Source organism: Tamandua tetradactyla, chromosome 7 (assembly GCF_023851605.1).
Source record: "Tamandua tetradactyla isolate mTamTet1 chromosome 7, mTamTet1.pri, whole genome shotgun sequence".
In the NCBI taxonomy this organism is placed as follows: Eukaryota; Metazoa; Chordata; class Mammalia; order Pilosa; family Myrmecophagidae; genus Tamandua; species Tamandua tetradactyla.
The window spans coordinates 166,833,813-166,853,748 of record NC_135333.1 but is presented as its reverse complement, the minus strand read 5'-3'; the positions used below and the strand labels follow the sequence as shown (position 1 = coordinate 166,853,748).

The window sequence follows — 19,936 nt, the reverse complement described above, 5'->3', positions numbered from 1 at the left end:
TCTTGGATAAAGAGGCCTTTTACTCCTGGAACCTCATGCTGGAATCCTTCTAATCCTTCCCTAACCTAATTCCTATATGATTCAACAATGATTTATCTTACAAGCAAGGAAAATGATTCCTAAGTTTTTTTTCTCTACCTTTACACATTTGCTCTCCTTTTCTATCAATATTTCAATAAAAGTTTGGATCCTGAGTATCTGTGTGCAGTTCACTGAATGGGGGTGCAGAATCCACACACGGAAGTTAGGCCCACGGCGGGACGAAGAAGGACATGAGGTGGCTAACAGCTCTTCAACACTTACGTGCCCTAGGCCGTATGCCAATACCACATCATTAGGTTTAACCCTCACAACAACTCTAAAAGATTGCCTTTATTGTCCCATTTTACATATAAAAAAATCAAAGCTTAGGGAAGTTAAAGAACTTGCTTAACGTCACACAATTAACAAGATTCAAGAGTGCTAGGTCTGTCAGAAGCCAAAGCACATGATGCAATACATCCCGTCTTATGATGACAAATTTTTTCCTCTTTTTTAGCTCGCATCAAAGCTTTATGTTTTAATTTTATTTTTACAAATACTCTTCCTTCCGTCAACATGCCCATCCCCCAATCTGCTTTTTATCTCTGCAAATTTGCTATTTCTAGTTATCTCTTATAAGTGATATCATACAAACTTTGCATTTAACTTTCTGAGGAACTGCCACATTGCTTTCCACAGTGACTGCACCATTTATATTCCCCCCAAGAATGCACTGGAGTTCTACTTTCTCTGCATCCTCTCCAACACTTAATTTGCATTTTAAAAAATAGCAGCCAGCCTTTTAGGTACGATGTGGTATCTCACTGCGGTCTTTCTCTTTTTTTAAAGAAGTTGTTGTTTTACAGAAAGATCATGTTGAAAATATACAGTGCCCATAAACCCACCCTCATTGTTAACATTGCATTAGTATGGTACATTTGTTACAATTGATAAGAGAATATTATAATTGTACTAGTAATTATAATCCATAGTTGACATTAGGATTTTCACTGTGATGTACATTCATAAGATGTTTTAAAATTCATATTCTAGCAACATATATACTACCTACAACTTCTACTTTCAACCACATTTAGATATATACTTCAGTGGTGTTAGTTACATTCACAATGTCGGGGTATCATCAACACTTGTTTTAGTTTGCCAAGCTGCTCAAAGCAGATACCATGAAATGCATTCGCTTTAACTATGGGAATTTATTAATTTACAAGCTTACAGTTTTGAGACTGTGAAAATGTCCAAATCAAGACATCGCCAAGGCGATGCTTTCTTCCCAAAGACCAGCAGCGGGTGGCCCTGGACTCCTCTCTCACATGCAAGGCACATGGTGGCTCTGTTGGTCTCTTCCTTCCCTCCCAGGTTTTCTTGCTTTCAGCTTTTGCTTTCTTGGCCTTCTCTCTCTTTGTCTGAATGTCATTCTCTTATAAAGGACTCCAGTAAAAGGATCCAGACTCACCCTGAATGAAGTGGGTCATACCTTAAGTAGACTCACCAAAAGATCTCATTTACACTGGGTCCACGCCCACAGGAGAGGATTAACTTGAAGACTATACCTTTCTGGAGGTACACACAGCTTCAAACCACCACATCACTATATCCTACTTTCACTCAAACAGAAACTCTGCACCAATTAAGAATTAACTCCCCATTGCCCACCTTGGCTCCTGGTAACCTGTATTCTAGTTTTCAACTCTATGAATTTACTTCTTCTAATTATTTCATATCAGTGAAATCATACAATATTTTTCCTTTTGTGTCTGGCTTATATCACTCAATATTTCCCCCATGGCTACTGCTGTTGAATATTTTTTCATGTGTTTATTGGCCATTTGTATATCTTCTCTGGAGAAATGTCTACTCAGTTCCTTTGCCCATTTTTTAATGCCCATTTTTTGCCCCTTTGTGGTTGCATTGTCAAAGTTCTTAATACATTCTGGATCTTAAGCCCTTACCCAATTATGGTTTGTAACTATTTTCTCCCATTATGTATATTGCCTTTTCACTTTCTTGGTAATTTCCTTCAATGCACCAAAGTTCTTAATTTTGATGAAATCAAATTTATCTATTGTTTCTTTGGTTGTTTGTACTTTCGATGTTATATCTAAGAATCCACCACTGAATTCCAGGTCATGAAGATTTCCCCTATGTTATCCTCTTGTATTTAGGTCCTTGATCCACTTTGAGTTGGGTTTCATATATGATGTGAGGTAGGTGGCCATCCAATTTTCTCAGCACCATTTGTGGTACAGACTATTCTTTCCCCATTGCAAGTACTTAGCACCCTTGTTGAAAAGCTATTAGCTATAGATTGAGTGTCTATTTCTGGAGTTTCAATTCCATTCCACTGATCTATTTGTCTATCTTTATGCCTGTACCACACATTTTTTATTATAGAAGCTTTGTAGAAGAATTTGAAATCTAAGTCTGCATTCTCTAACCTGTTCTCCTATTACAAGATTGTCTTGACTCTTCCAGGTTCTTCACAGTTCTATATGAATTTGAGGATTAGTTTTTCCATTTCTGCAAAAAACGCTGCTAGAATTCTGATGAATTTGGATATTGCTTTTGGTACTATGGACATATTCTTCCACTCTACGAACACGGGATATCTTGCCATTAATTTAGGTCTTTTTTAATTACTTTCAGCAGTGTTTGTAGTTTTCAGTGTACAAGTCTTTTGTATCCTTGGTAAAATTTATTCCTAGATATTTTATTTTTTAGACACTGCCATAAGTGGAATTGTTTTCTTAATTTCCTCTTTAGATTGGTCATTGTTAGTATACAGCAACACAGTTGACTTTTAGATGTTGATTTTATACCTTTCCACTTTGCTGAACACATATTATTTTTCTGTGACCTATTTTTTTTTAAAGCTTAACAGATTCATCGAGGGGAGAGAGCAAGGAGAAAGCAAGTGGAAGAAGGCAGGTGGGAGAGCAGAAGGGAGAAAGTAGGTGGGAGACCGAAATGGCTCCTAGGGAGCCAGCAAAAAGAAAGAGAAAATGGCTCCCTCTGTCATCTACTTTTAATTTTTTTTTTTTTTTTTTTTTTTTTTTTTTTTGCATGGGGCAGGCACCAGGAATTGAGCCCGGGTCTCCAGCATGGCAGGTGAGAATTCTAACACTGAGCCACCACCACACTGCCCTCTGTGGCCTGTTTTTTTTTCTCTGTGAACTATTTTTAACCACAGTTTGCCAAATTAGATTTATGCTTGGATATATTATCAGTGGGCTGCCACAATAAATCTACATATTTCAATTATAAAATATTAAGTTCCACAGTTAAAAACTGGGAAAGGAATGAATAGCCAAATGAATAAAAAAGGAAAGATTAAATTTCAGATGTGTAAAGGGAAATCGATTCAATTCAAAACACAGTGACCAAATGATGCAGTGCATAACACACTTTGAGAATTCAAAGATGAAGATAGCATAGTCGCTGACCCTAAAAAGCTAATGATAAAGTGGGAAGGACAAATAATTCCGGTTTTACTTCAAATGTTACCTCCTCAGAAAGATCTTCCCTGACCATCTTATCATAAATGTCACTCCACTCTCCACTGCTGTCTATCACAGTGGTCAGCAAACTAAAGTACCAGATAGTAAATTTTGTAAGCTCTGTGGACCATACAGCTCTATTAGAACAACTCAACTCGGATATTGTTAGTACAAAAGCAGCTATAGACCATAAATAAGCCAGTGAGCATAGCTGTGTTCCAATAAAACAAAATAAGTGGTGGGTTGGATGCAGTTTTACTGGCTAAATGGATGACTGCCATTCACAAAAAGAGAAGCACAGATTGCCAACAAACCTATGAATTACAATAAAATAATCCTTTTTCTTTTGTCAGATTGACAAGGGTTAGAAGAAAGAGATGAAGGAGGAAGAACTGCAGAAGGAAGATAGGGAAGACAGAAGGGGAAGGAGGAGAGAAGGAAAGAGAGAGAGAAGAGGAGGGGGAGGGTGAAGGAGAGGGAGAAGGAAACTAGTGCAGATGAGTATGTGGGTAAATTGGCCTCTGGTCCACCACTGATGGGAGAGGAAACCGGTGCACCATCTCTGTAGGGCCAGCTGCATTTATACACCAAAATGCATATATACTTTTCCCCTCCAGATCCTATTTCTAAGAATTAATTTCAAGGAGATAATGCAGAAGGGTGAAATGCGTATGTAGTCAAGAATCTAACAACCTCAAGATCCACTAATAAGGATCTAACTTGGCAAGGAATAGTGGAACAAATTTGGCCTGGTGGAACAAATACTTAGAAGAGAAAATTATGCAGACATCAAATACAATAAAGTAGAGTTTTCACATGAGAAAACTCTATGACATTTTTGTTGAAAGAAAAAAAGCAAGTCACAGAATGCATGTAAAGTAAGGTTCCACTGATGTAAAAATTCTAAAGTTTATATATACATAGGGAAAATTCTAGATATTCTCTAAAATATTGATAGTGGTTATTCTCCGTATGGTGATTTGAGGTGATTTTAAAATTATCTTCATAATATTTTGTACTAGTTGATTTTTTTAACAAAGAATATTTTTAACCAAAGTTAACATGTTATTTTCATAAACTCATACTTATCACTTTTTCACATTAAAGAAGATTAATCTCTGATATTTTCATAATAGACGTTTCCTGTATTTCCATTTTTATAGCAACAATAATATTTGTGACTGAATCAGATAAATTGTTAAAGGAGAAGAACAGACCTCAGATAGTGACACTGACTCTCCTTCCATCAAAAACAGAGATATTATTTCACAGCAGCATTCAATAATCATGTCCTAGAAATAAAAAGAAAGCAATATAGTGAGGCTTATCTTAGTGGTAAAAATTGGGTATTTTAATTATATTTATTTTTTTTCTTTTCTTTTGCCATGATCTAATCCTAGTTCTGAGGATGAGACTTAGAGGGATTTCAGACGCCACAATCCCTTAATTAATTAGGGCAATTTCAAAGGACACGGATGACCACAGAAGATCAGATCTGCAATCTAATTATGAATAATATGTTACTTTAGGATTATGTTCCTCTTTTACGCACTATTAAAATTCATATACTTTAGAAGAATGACAAATTCACACAAAGGTAAGATTTGGAAAAACAACTTTTCTTCTGACAATAGAGCCCTGGGAAAAGGGAAATTCAGGTTGAAGCAGGGAAGAATGACTGGCGCTGGGGAAAGAAGTGAGACGAGTGACAAAGAGGAAGTGAGAGAGTCCTGCTCACCCACCGTCCACGGTTGCTGAAGCCCCTCACAGCCTCCTGCATGGCCTCTGCTAGGTGGATGTGTGACACCTGGGCTAGGAGGGCTCTATCCACAGGTGGGCTTGAGTCTGCGACTCTCCCATCATCAGAATTTCAAGTCAGGAAGAACAACAGAGGACCGCGATGGTTAGGACCGGCCGTGCGAGCGGAGAGGTCGCATGGAGAAGTCGCCCACCCGGCGTTAGACAAATGAGAGGACAGTGTGGCCCCACTGGACTGAGTGCAGCCTCGGCCTTGACCCTCCAGTTCCAGTTTCTGTGAGGCCTGCTGTACTTTATTTCCAGTACTTGGCTGTGCATGAACTTCTTACTGTATTGTAACAAATCCTGCCTCCTCATCAAACCTATTTTACTTAAGCTGGTGTAGTATATCTTTACCTATAACCAAAGGAATCGAGACTAAAAGATTGTCAGACAAACTATGCCTCCTTCATTTTGTTGCCAGGGTCCAGCCCTGGAGGAAGCAACAATTTGCTTTTATGGCAGTATTGATCTATGCATGTACTAGCATTCAGAACATTAAAATGATAGAACATGTTAATTTTTAAATTGTTACTGAGCAGGGCTGGTTAAAATAAAGCAGCAAATAACATCTGAACTCACAACCCAAACCCCTGATATGTTTATGTTTAACAATGCATAAAAATAGGGCAGGCAACAGTGGCTCAGTGGCAGACCTGGGTTCGATTCCCTGTGCCTGCCCATGCTAAAAAAAAAAAAAAGAGAGAGATCACATTTTAGAGTTCCGAAACAGTGCACAATTACTGAAGAAAACAAATTTGTATGCAACTAAATAAAATAGCAAATAGACTGTGGTCAGGACAGGTAGTAATGATGTGTTACAGGAGCCTAGAGGTGTGAGAGAGTAATTCTAGTCTGATGAACAGGGAAGACTTCATGGAGAAAGGGCCCAGTGAATGAGCCTTGAGAGAGGAGCAGGATTGCAAATGGCTGAAAGCAGGGACAAGATCATTCTGGGGAGAAGAACCTTTGAGCAAAGAGCAGCGGGTATTCAAGGAACATAAGGCATCTAGTATGCCCTTTGTTGCAGTTGTGCCTACAAAGCATGGCAGTGAGAGTGGGAGACAGATTCATAGTTAGAAATTGGCTAGAGACTTAAGTTAATAACGATCCAAGTAATAGTAAGGAATCTGGATTTTATTGAGTGGAAAATTTAGAAGCACTGGACTGAGAAAATGATGATTAGAGATTTTTTTTAAATAAATCATTCTGGCCACGGTTTAAAGGTGAACTGGGTGGGGAAGTATCTAGAAGAAGAGAAGTCAGCTAGGAGGCTACTCAAACCATTTGGGCAAGAAGTGATGATGGTTAGAAGCAGGCTATCTTCAATGGGACTAAACAAGATGGAGAGAAGGTACAATGCCCATCACAAATTACAGTATACTAGCTTCCTATGACAAACTTTCCAGGTTCCTGGTCTACTTTACCAGACAGAGGGAAACACATGCCTACCTACACTTCTATATTCCTAAATGAGGTCTTAGTCCCGGTTAAAGTATATTTCTGTAAATACATATGATTTCAATAGCAGCCATGATGAGTTCCTGTCATTATTTCATCAAGAGCTATTCATCAAGCAAAGTGACAGCATCTCTATCATTAATCATCTCCACATAACACATGAAGAGAACAATGCTACCTGATAAGTACCCTCAACTGTCTGTCTCAACATTTATCAAAGAGAAACTCTGCCTCAACAATATTCTATTTCTCTGGGCTTATTTGAGGCAAACCACATACACACATCTAAGACTGGCTTATTCTCTGTGCAACTGTGGGAGTACCATACGTGACCTTGAGACCACAGAAATGAAGAGAGAGAAAGCACAGATGCTCATCCATCCCAGATGGAAAGCTTACAGAGATATGCCGCAGTTGGAGTGGGGGCAGGTAGGCAGTGGAATGACCTTTGCTCAAATCTTTGCCACTCCTCCTTTAAAAGGAACCTCCATTCATTCTATGAGGGATGGTTTTCTGAGTTACTTTAAGGATAAGGCCAATTCTTTGACTTAGCTGAAAGCATCATCACATTTCATATGTAATATGGAAAAAAAAACTTTCCTACTTGTTTTTTCTGGTCTCCAAACTCTCGTCCCCTTCATTCCTCCTTCATAGGCCACCAGAGTGATCTCTGTAAATGTAGTTGGGCCATGGCATACCCCTCTGGGGGCAGCCCCCATCCCCCACCCCCAATGAAAAAATCAGTCACACTTTCACATGGTCCTTTCCTACAGAACAAAATCCATTTGCCATCAATTATTCCTTCACCAACATTTACTGAACGTTTCCTAAGTGCCACAGAGAGGGTAATGGGAGCTGAATAAGACACAAAGAGAGCCCTTACAGAGCTCATTGTCTAGTGGAACAGAAGAGAAAATCCCTCTATTATATACAAAGTGCTGATACCAGAGAAGAGAAAGTACTTAAACCCACCCATTTTTCCAACCCCATCTTCCAGAACTTTCACCCTATACTCTTGTCACACCAGATAATCCATTGTTCCATGAATATGACTCAGTTCCAGGACTTCATATCTCATCTCTTGCTCTATCTTTAGTCTGGAATGAGTGCCCTCCCCAGGTCACCAACTAGAATTTTCACAAACAATTCTTCAAGAAGCAGTATGTTTCAATTACTGGGCTAGATATTGGAGATACGAAGATGAAAAAGATGCCTGAAAGAAATTCATAGTCAAGAGAGGGAAAGAGACACATAAACAGATAGTTGCAAAATTGATATGTGCTAGAGCACAGAGGACATGGAGATACAAGGAACTCTGCCCTTTATTTCAGTCTACAAGGGATATAAAATCCTGTCTGAGCTTTTTAAGCAAGTACAAAGTACACACACACGTGTGCGCACACACATACACTTTTTACAATATCTATGTGAATGAAATTTAAAATAATAGAATTATAATACTTTACATCAATAACTCCCACCACTGAAAGGTAAGGATTCCAGCAGCATCACTCTCCCGTACAGTGCAGTATTCAGATAATGGGGTGGGGGTGGGCAATAGGAAAACTGAAGTCCAAAAGACTCAGTTGAACTATGTAATAAAGAGCGGAGCCAGAGCAGGAAGGGAAAAGAAACAGAATATTGTGCAGACTGAGTTGGAGAGAAAGTTTTAGGTGCTTGAGTCAAATGAGATGGCTATTCGAGATCTGTCATGGATGTCAAATACTGAGAGCAAGATAAATGGGGAGAAGGGAATTTAAAAGAAGTTTTGTCATGTCTTATGAAAGGATTTCCCCTTGGATGGTTCTATGAGAGTTTCTGTAAAGACTAAGATTATTTCCAAACGTTTTGAACACCAGACTGATGTTTCATTGAATGCCACACTTTGCTAAAAGAGGGCTACCAGCTGCCTGGCATCATTATGAATGACATCTGGGTACCTGTGGCCATTCTCATGCAGTGATTAAGCTGCTCCTCATGACAGGGACCCCAGTGAATTGATTCCTATATGTCTTAACCTCACCAAGCCTGGGAAGTTTTGCATATAGTAGTTTCTCAAAAAGCATTTGTTGATCGATCCTAATGTCAACTGTATTTTGCTCTGTGTTTTCACAGTCCTTTGGTACGTGGAGTATGCTGACTATATGCTAATTTTAATTGCCTTGTACAATCCAGACATTCAATAAATGTTTGCTGAACTAGCCTAAGGTAACTTGATAAACGTATTTAAATTATTTCATATCCGTATGCAACCATTCCATATAAGCTGTCTGTGTCTTAAAATCAGGATACTTCACTTGTATCTTTCATATACTGTAAAGCACTTAATATGTTCTAGAAAAACTCCTTAAGGAGGGAATGATAGATTAAAATAACTCAGCCATTCTGAGCCAGTTTTGTTCATTTCAGAAGAAGGACATAAAGGGCTTCAAGCCAGAATTGATTGGAACACCTGTTCTGAAGCCCTCCCAATACAACTTAAATTAATATCTGTGTCCTGAAGTTCTTGGCTTATTATAGATCCTAGGTATTTAGAAGCGGGGGTAAAAAGGAAAAAAGTGAGAAAAAGAAGAAGATTGGCCACCCCTCCCCTAAATCAACCAATTTTCTGAACCCTTATATTCTATCATCTACCAAATATCTGTACTGTGGTAGAAACAATATGTTAGATAAGAGAGATTATGAAATCCTGTCCAATACCAGACCAGAATGAATCTCTTCAAGGGTCTTAGTTAACTTCTAATTAGTTCCAAGTGAAGGTTACCATGACAACAAACTTGCAGTTTTAGTCAATGAGATTTAACTGATAATAACCAAGAATCCAGTTTTTTTTTTTTTAATTTCTTAGTGCTCGTTAATATTGTGGAAGGAAAAAAAATTTAATTGACATCCATTTCTCAACTTTCAAGTGTTATCCTCTAATTTTCTTGCCAATTTACCTAAACAAACATCTGTTTTCCTTGCATATAGTGATGTTCTTTCATACATAGCACTACAAAGCTGCAGACATATCTTAAAATGCCCTACTCTGAAGTTGAAGAAACACTTTCTAAGTTGGAGAATAAAACGAATTTTAAAATACAGAAAAGAAGGTCAGAATTGAGAGGAGTTTTCTCTACTCAAGGGTTAAGCCACCTACACATACATTTCTAGCCAGGCCATGAAAGCAAGCCAAAACCCTTGGTTAAGGGTTTTGGGTTAAGGGTTTCTCAGCCTCTGTTTACATTAATCCCCTCCTTCCCTCCTTCTCCGCATTTTCCCCTTATTTGTTTATATTCATAGTCAGGCCAGGCTCTTGGTTCAGACTCTGGGCATCTTTGCTGAATTTGATACCTGCATCCAACCCCCATGGAAGCTGATGACTCTCATTCAACTGAGGGCCTTTCTCCACAATTCAGAGAAGAATTTGAGTGAAAAGATCATTTAGTTTAGAGATGATAGGAAACTAAGTCCCAAGCAGGGCTAAATGACTGACCCTCGGCAGTTAAAGCTGAGTATCAGAGCATAATCTAGAACCCTTATGCATTTGGAAGCTCACTCTCCTGCCCCAGATAATCTAAGCTGAAAAGATAAATGGGTTCAGGGGCAAATAATCATTTTTCATATATGATCTATATAGTAGTGGATTTAGAGACAATTTTAGCAAACAATGTTCTGGACTATGGCTCAAAGGCAGTCATCTGATAAGCGTCATCCATGACTGAAGAACTGTGAGTTTAAGTGATCTAGAAAAGAAATGTAAAAATGAAAAGAGGCCCGACTTCTCCTTGAGACATGAAAAAGCAACCTTCACTTTATGGGAAATATATATATATATTCTGGGTTTAAGATATCCGGTGTGTACTGGGTGAATTTATTCTGAGCATTCAGTGCAGCTTTAAGCAACTGATATTCATGTCATAATATCTGGGGACATTAGAAAGAGTATGCAGCCAATATTCAAGACATCACTTCTATGAGAAATCCAAGTACAGAGCACAGGAGATGTAAATACTGGAAAGCGGCACTTTGCAAAGACTAACTGTACTCTCCTGATGGAAACTTACAGGAGGGTTTGTTACCTTTTCAGTAATGAAAAACGCATTCACTTACTCTACTGGTAAATTTAGACTGAAAATGCCAAGAATAACCTGAAAGTCAGGAGAGCTGCTAACTTTCGCACTTTCACTTTAAAAAGTGCATAGACAAAGTAATTAAGAAAACCAAAAGAGCTATACCAACATCCTTTCAGAATTAAACATGTATTGTTATTAGTAAAATATTAACTTAGCAGGAAATGATTAAAGGAAAAATAAAACAGACCAAAAGTAAAGAGAATTTCCTAAAAGCTTTCAGACAAGAAAAGCAGGATGGGATCTAAGTAGCCAGGAATTCAACCAGGAAAGCAGAAAAGGGAGGGCCCAGAATTATAGCTACACAGCAGACTTGGAGGCCACCACAAGCAGGAGGACAGGTAATTCCAGAAGAATGCATAAAGCTGAGAGATTATTTGATAAGTATGAGTGCTTGGGTAAAGATCTATGGATGGAAGTATGAAAGCTCTAATGTAACAACCTAGAAAAAACATTACACAAGAAAGGAAACTAACCACAGTACACTACTTGACCCAGCTATGAACAATGTTTACAGAGTATATTCCTTGACTCAGCCACAAACAATGTTTATAGAGTTGCAATAATATAAACACTGAATCTTGAGTCACCTAAATTTTGTCATATAGAAATATTGAAGAGAAGGGAAAAGGACAAGTTGGAGAAAAGTGTAAGTGAGCTAAATCCTTATCTACCATGATCATATATCAACAGATGTAATCTGAAATCGATACGTCAAGAAAACACAATAATAATTTGTGGTTGACATTAGCACTGTTCATCAAGGTTTCTAGCTTTTCTCCTTCCAGGCCTGGAGTAGAACTGTACTTCCCTGCCCACCTTGTTGATATGGCACAGGGCTTATTTGGGCAATGAAATGTGAGTGACAGTGAGGCAACAGGAACTTTAAGAGCCAGTGTGACTGCCTCCTTTCATCCCTCCTGGCAATGTTCCATTTGACAGCTGCACCTGCAACCTGGATCCCAGCAGGATGAGACATGGAGAAAGCCCCAGCTGACCCACCAGGATTCAGAGGTTGTTTGTTACCTAGCCTGTTTTGACAGACAGTGCATATTATTAATAGACGCGGAATCAAATAAAAAAAAAAAAACAGCTCAAAGAGTTGAAAGTGGTAGTTGCCTCTGCAGAAGAGTAGAGAGTAAATACAGTTAGAACAGGAAATTGTTTTACTTTAAGCCTTTTAGATCTTTTTTATTTAAAAGAAATCAGTAGCCACATCTCTAAATTAAGATTGAATTAATGTACAATTGAACACTTCCAACTTCTTCTGGCCCCATCACTAATTCTTCCCTCCCTTCCCCCAGGAGAGTGGAGTGACTTATCTGATAGCTGAGTTTGGGAAAGCAACAGCCTCTTCTGGGCTGTCTTCATCTATGTTTTTGAAGCACCCTGCCTACAGGACTATTGTTCTCTATGTATAAGCCTGGTGGGGGACTGAAGAGGAATGGGGGACCTGTGGTTAGCCAGGTGTGCCAGACGACTGGGCAAGCAGCTGGGCAAGCCTGTAAAATTCAGGGGCGAAATAGTAACAGCCTCATTTGACCGCAGATCTAAAGCCACATTCACTAATCACCTTTATCTATAATGAGGCTGACTTTTGGATCTTCATATACCTGCCTCCTGCATCCCATTCCTCAATTGCTTCACAACTCAGGAGGAGTCGAGTCTGTCCTCCAAAACCCACACATCAGTCATCACATAAACCTCTCAACTATGTGATCAGATTAATAGCATATTATAAGGATAAAACCTCTATTTTGTTAGAAAAATACATATGCATAGAAAAACCTTTGAAAGAATACATATTTATGTGTGTTTTCTAGTTTTTCTTCACGTATTACTTGGGTAAGAAAAATGTTTAAGTGATAGACTGGGACTGCAAAACTAAATGTAATGGTATAAAGTTACAGAACATTGTTTCTTGGGATTCCCAGTTATATCAATGATTTCTCTGGATTGGTTCTGTTTTCATTCTCTGTCATATTCTTGCAATCGGTAGGCTTAGAAGAGCTTCAAAGGAAACATTATGCATGTGTCAAACATTGAGTCATAGCTGATGCTCTAAGTAGAGAAAATAGAGAGCAGAATCACAAAGTTCAAACTTAGTTACATAGCTCAGCTTTGATGAATGGAAAAGTAAAACCTATTTCTCTCTAATGCCATCCACTCCACAATAGCAATGTAATTTTCCAGTATACAATAACTTACTTCCATTTCTTTATCAATAGATTTCTCTTCAATCTCAATTACATTTTCATCTGAAGGAATTTTGGGAAATGCTGGCAATGATATTTCAGCTATTTGCACAAGATTAGATAATTTCTGATGAATTGAAATAACTCTAAAAACAAAAATATATGCATTTTATTAGGTAATTAAAAGAGGCATTCATTTATTTTCAGAATCAACAATATATGTACAGTAAGCCCTCAGTTATTTAAGGGTTAGACCTCCAACATCTCCAAATATCATTCATTTAGTCATTCCTTCTTTCAACAACCATTTACCAAGTACATGCCAGCCACTTGGATCTCTTCTGGGTACTAGGGACCCCATCATGAGCAAAGAGATGCAGCTTTAACCCTCATAATGTTTAAAGTCCTGTTGTATATGTCAATAAAAATGTAACTAAAAACTAAGGTAAGTACACAGAAAGAAAGGTACACACCCAAAATATTGCTTAAGATGAAAATAAGGAAAATAAATAATCCACATGGGCAAAGAAACTCCAGGGAAGAACAAAGGGATGTCCTACTATGTAAGTTCTAATGACATGCAGTGATTGATTGACTGGCTGAACTGAAAGTAAGCAGAGCTATGACAAATTAGCAATACCTCTGGAGGGCCAATCAATGAGCCCACAGCAGTTGAGTGTGTTGTTGGGTAGGGAGTTAAGGAGATAGAGAAAAGAATCAAGAAAGAAGGAAAAGCAAACAGCCTAGAAGAAGTGAAGAGTGGATCCCTTGAAAGCAGAGGTGAGCCTGGGGAGCGGAGCCAGAAGACAGAGCTCTACAGTCTGAAGAAGGCAAACAGCCACCTGCATGGCCTACTCCGCGCCACAGGCACATGGCGCATGTGTGTGTGTGTGTGTGTCCATCTGAGGAAGAAGGGGAATATTTATTAAAAAGAAGCAAGTGGTCCTCCAACAGCAAACTCGCAGCAGAACATAGTCAAGAAGGTCAATTCTCCAGTTTCTCACAACAGCCAATTCATCTGAAACATGGCATAATGCTTGATTATCCTAAGCATGGTTCTCAGCAATAAAAAGCAAAGTCGTAGCTTTAATTATATTTAAGGGGTTCTGAAATTATAAAGCATGTTTGGAAACTCTTTTGATAAAAAAGGCAACAGTTAAAATGTGAAGATCTGTTGTTGAAATGTAAGAGCCTGCTTTGTATGGAAAACTGACCCATCAAAAATGAGTCATGCCCCAATCATGCTGGAAAGGCTGCTGATGTGTGGGAGGACAGGATTGGTATGCAGAGAACTTAGGTGAATCTGTGCTTGGTTCCACCACACACTCACCAGGGGACTTTTAGAAAGTCATTTAACCTCTCCAACCCTGAGATTCCTTCTACTGCAAGGTTGGAACAAGAAATTCAGCCTCATCTAATTCATTGGGTTTTTGAAGGATCCAGTGACAACTATATATACTCTTAACCATAAGGAATCATTTGAAATGGTTTCTAAAGCACCATTCTTCAGCCTAATACTAGAGAACAAATTCTTGTTTCTCTTCCGAAGATAACATAGCTCTCCTTTACAAAATCTGGAGTTGAAGGAAGAATAAGCTATTCTTCTATATTTGGGTTAGAGATAGTTGATGAATGTCCAGTGCTGCACTGGCTGCTCCAGCAGTAAATGGCCTCATCTAGCTATGTAAAGAGCACTCTGGGACCAAGTAACTTGGGCCTTTGAGCAATGACCATCCATTAGAGGACCTGCAGTCTTAGTTTTAGGCTCCGAACTCTTTGACCTCACTTGCTCCTTTCCTTTGCTCTCTGGTCTTTGATATCAACTTCCCCACCCCAGCCCCATGCACATCTCCACTCCCTTCCAGGTCCTGTTCCAGCTTCTTTGGGGCTGTTCTAGTTTGCTAGCTGCCAGAATGCAACACACCAGAGATGGACTGGCTTTTAATAAAAGGGGATTTATTTTGTTGGTTCTTCAGAGAAAAGGCAGCTAACTTTCCACTGAGGTTCTTTCTTACGTGGAAGGCACAGGATGGTCTCTGCCGCTCTTCTCTCCAGGCCCCTGGATTCCAACAACTTTCTCCGGGGTGACTTCTTTCTGCATCTCCAAAGGCCTGGGCTGAGCTGCAAGTGCTGAGATGAGGAATGCTGAGCTGCTTAGCTGTGCTACGTTGCAATCTCTCATTTAAGCACCAGCCAATTAAGTCAAACATCACTCACTGCAGCAGATACGCCTCCTAGCTGACTGCAGATGTAATTAGCAACAGATGAGGTTCACGTACCATTGGCTTATGTCCGCAGCAACAAGACTAGGTATGCTCACCTGGCCAAGTTGAAAACTGAATCTAACTAACACAGGGGCCCTCCATCTTGGCACCATAAACAGACAACCACCAGAACGTTTGGGCTTGACTAGTTCTCCACAGCCTCTGTTCTCATTTACTGACATGGGCACTCTCTCACCAAGTCTGCCATGGCCCGGAGGGTGGACCCCAGCCAGAAATACAAACATGGATGACCGGAGGCATCTGATGAATATGGCGTTTAAAGGCAAAGATAGCGGGTAGAGACCTTGATCTTGGTCAAATCAGCATAATTACCATTCAGATAGAACTTTATAAATATATTTCCTACAGAGAAATCGTTATGTATGCTTTGTTGAGGGAACTATCTTTTCCTTTGTTTCTATAAAAAATGAAAAGAATTAAAATATATTTTTCCTTATAAGAACTTAACTAAAAGATGAGGAACTAAAGTGAACTACAAAAGGAGGATTACCCAATTTATAGGTGATTCAAGTTCTGTCTTCTCTAGACTATTTTTAAAATACCATTTTCCTCTTTCTCTGCCTACTGAAAGAACACAAGAAACGCTACCCTGATGAGAGAAATAGCCCTTTATGGCAGTGCCACAGAGGGACAGTTCAGAGGAGAAATTGTTGGGTACCCTCCTTGGAAATGGCTTCAATGATAGAAGCATGTCCCTAATTTTAGAAGCCCTCATCACTCATAAAGACACCAAAATTAAGAACTTTCTGGAACAAAAAAGGAAGCCTGTTATTTTGATTACATTCTATTCTGCAGAAATTATAATCATCTTCATCATGTGATTTTGAAAAACATACCCTGAAATGTTTCTGAATTTATAAGGTAAGTGCATAATTTTACTAATTTTGTCACTTAGATATGCTGGTATATGATCTGCAACTAGGTTTTCTGCCATTTCACTGAGAAAAGGAAAAGAAAGAAAATTGATTGAATAATTGAAAGCATGCCAGCTCTTGACACAGTTCTTGTTTTATTCCCTTTCATGGTTAGGTCAAGAAGTACTTCAAAATTAAAATCATGGAGCCCGAACAAGATGCATTAGGTGATGACTGAGAAGCACCAATTCTCCATTCACAGAGTGCTTACGAGGTCAGGGCAGGCTGGAGGGCAGTGCATCTGCTGACAATGACAGGCCCACGAGTTAGGCATGACGACTGACATTTGCCCAGTGCTCCCGGCTTTTCAGTGCATATTCTCATACATTTTCTGGCTTGACTCTCACTTGAACCCCGGAAAGCAGGCAGAGCTGGCATTATTTTACAGCATAGGAAATGAAGGCTAAGGTCACAAAGCAGTGAACAAGGGAGTCAAAAAGAGATTATCCACGTAATGAAAAAAAATTTTAATGAAAAATTTGGTAAACTGAATTCAGAAGGCAATGAAAGCAGGCATGGGCAAAAGTTAGTGATATGTCCTCCTTGATACAGAAAGAGCAAAACAGCCTGACTGAAGTACAGACTTGATTTTGGGGAAAAATAAAAATTATAGGCAAAATATAGTATGGGCAACATTCTTGTACTCTCAAACAATCCTTGTGATATATAAGGAACTGTTACTCCAACAATGTTAAATACTATTATTACTATTCCCATTTTACCAATGAGAAGACTGAGGCACAGGGAGGTAAAGTAACCTGCCCAAAGTCACACAGGTAGTAAGGGGCATAAGTGAGATCTGAACCAAAGCAGGCTGGAGTCAGAGCTCATGTACTTACCACTGCAATTTAATGCTCCCATAAATAAAAGAAGATAGCTCTGAAAATATCTTTAAAAAGCCCTCCTGTGCTTTACCTGGTACTTTAATGAAACAGTCCACTCTCATGAGAGATAGCAGCATAGAGGGTTGAACAGTTGTAGACAAGCACCTTTACTTGCCTGTTCAGTGAAACCCAGGAAGAGCCAACATATAAACTGGTAGAATTGGGATATGTAACATCTGAAATCTTCATGGGCTTCATGTTATATGCATACAACAATAAAACCTATAAGAAAATTAAAAGGCGTATAAAATGTGACATCAAAATTATATTTCACCCCCCCAAAACTCAGTTCTCAAAATAGTATCATCACACTTAAAATCTTTTTCTTTATGAATTTCTATAACCTAGGTTTTTTCCCCAATTCACTTTAAAGAGAAATGATATGAACAAGAATTGTGCAAAGGTTGTAAGAGGAAAATAAATGCTATTTGGCAACAAAATTACCTAATTTTTGAAGAGTGACATTTCTTAAAGCCACGAGGTTTAAACTGCAGCCTTTCCAGGCCCTCTATGGCAAGTACTCAATACCACCGGGTGAATGTCTGACTGTCTCTTGTTACTGCTCATTGTTCATCTTTCCCGCTAGGGAAAGAACTGCTTCTGTGCGTTCATTTATGCTGTCCCCTCCTCTTCTCTCCAATCATTCACTCCACACCAGACCCATTTCTAACACAAAACTTCTCCTGATGACAATACTCTAGTAATTTTTAAATTCTAACACTTTTGAGAGGCAGACTTGTACAACAGCAACTATTTATAGTCAACTATTTACATTATTATCTCAGAATTTGAGATTCATAGAACTTAAAGATCATCTGGTCTAAGTCCTTCATTTTAATTATAAGAAAGCAGAGGGCTAGGGGTGCCAGTCAAAAATGACCAATTAAACTAACATAAAAGTAAAGGGATTTTCTTAAAGGCCTAAATCCACAGACAGACAGAAGAACAAGAGAGGTGCTGAAGAAGACAAGAGATGGCAGCAACAATTCGATGACAGAAAGCATGTGGAAGAGGGTTACTGACTCAGCAGAGAAGAAAGACTGTGTCCTAAGTGTCTTCAAAGGAGTTGCCAACTAGAAACATGACAGAGGTCCCTGGAAAGGCTCAGGAACTGACAGTGTCTTAGAAGGCAGAAGGATGGGTGGGGCTGCAAGCAATTAGACTCCTCAACTCCCTTCCCCTAATCCCTTCTATGAGCCCATGCAGTCCAGAGCGTGACCCTTCACTTGCCTCCTCTCTCTCTCTATTGAATTTCAATTGCATTCTTGTTGGGGTTAAATCAGAGAGGATCTATGCTCAGGGACACTGAAGTTACATGAAGACAGGGAAATTAAGGGGAAGTCTGTATTCTGAATATGCGACTTCCTCCTACCTCACTCCAGCCCAAAGAAGTGAGAGCAGGGACTCAATCAGATACTTGCACACTGATGGTCATAGTAGCATTATTCACAATTGCAGGCAAAATTACAGGCAAACTACAGGATGGGCAACATCCTCATACTCTCATGTAATATTTTCAATATATCAGGAATTGTCTTCCTAGCAATACTAGATACTATTATTCTAAAAGATGGAAGCAACCCCAAGTACCCATTAACCAATGAATGGATAACACAATGTGGTATATCATAGAGTGGAATATTATTCAGCCATAAAAAGGGATGACGTTCTGATACATGTGACAACACGGATGAACTCTGAATACATTACGTTGAATGAAATAAGCCAGACATAAAAGAACAAATATTGTTTGATCTCACAGATATGAAATAATCAGAAGAAGCAAATTCATAGAATCAGAAACTAGAATATAGGTTATCAGGGGCTGGGAATGGGGTAAGGAATGGGGAGTTAATGCTTAAATCGCATAGAGTTTCTATTGTGGGTGTTAGAAAAATTTTGGTAATAGATGGTGGTGATAGTGGCACAACATTGTAACATAATTAACACCACTGAATTATATATTTGAATGTGTTTAAATGGAGAAATTTATTGGCTGCTTTTTTGTTACTAGAATAAAAATTTTTACAGAAAACATAGGTGTGTACAGCGTAAATCATGGAGAAGTGGCTTCTCCATCGCCCAGAAGTTGCATGTAATTTCGGGCCCCTTCTGCAGGCCCAGGTTTAGAGCTGATAACTGGGATAGTCAGACCCATAAGCCAAAGGCAAGTGAAAGGCCAGCCTGGCCTGTGTGGCCTCCCATTTACAGCACTCCCATCAACCACATGGGCCTACTCCATGGCTCTGGGGTTCTACTTTTTATTATGACTCGGGAGTTTCCCCAGGAATCCTAACTCTTTTTGTCAAGCATGCTGCCAGGACTGGGCTCATCTTGAATGCCTGTTTGGGACCCTGAAATAGTCTCACTCTCATTAGGAGTATGAAGGTCTCCAGAAAAGAAGTCTCGCCCTGCGTCTCTTATTCTGAGTCTGGCTGGATTTCTGCACTGAATAAACATGCCTCCAGGAAGCATTTCAGCTCTATGCAAGTTTGAGTTTTCACTTACTAGATGGAGTCTAATTTTTCAATACTTTGCTTGATCAGGCTTCTTGTACTTGATCCTGTTTTTCTGAATCATGCCTGAGTCTACCATGGCCTCTGAAGAGCATGCCTTGGACTATCCAGCTACACTTGGTACCACTACCTTTGTGGAAGTGTTAATTCCCTCTAAATTAGCCTTACACGCCAAAAGAAAGGGCCAGCCACCAATTCTCATTGCTTCTTCTCCCTGCTAGCTCTGAGTTGCA

General features: G+C 39.1%; 1 protein-coding gene across 1 annotated transcript in view; it reads right to left on the bottom strand.

Moving 5' to 3' along the window:
* The window catches only part of CFAP54 (cilia and flagella associated protein 54), a 335,670-nt gene that overhangs the window by 32,585 nt on the left and 283,149 nt on the right, over positions 1 to 19,936 (bottom strand). The window contains exons 65-67 of the mRNA XM_077111714.1: positions 17,303 to 17,409; positions 13,118 to 13,250; positions 4,757 to 4,831 (exon numbers count right to left, since the gene is read on the bottom strand). Coding sequence (XP_076967829.1) covers positions 4,757 to 4,831; positions 13,118 to 13,250; positions 17,303 to 17,409 — 315 coding nt within the window. The remainder of the gene's footprint in view (positions 1 to 4,756; positions 4,832 to 13,117; positions 13,251 to 17,302; positions 17,410 to 19,936) is intronic.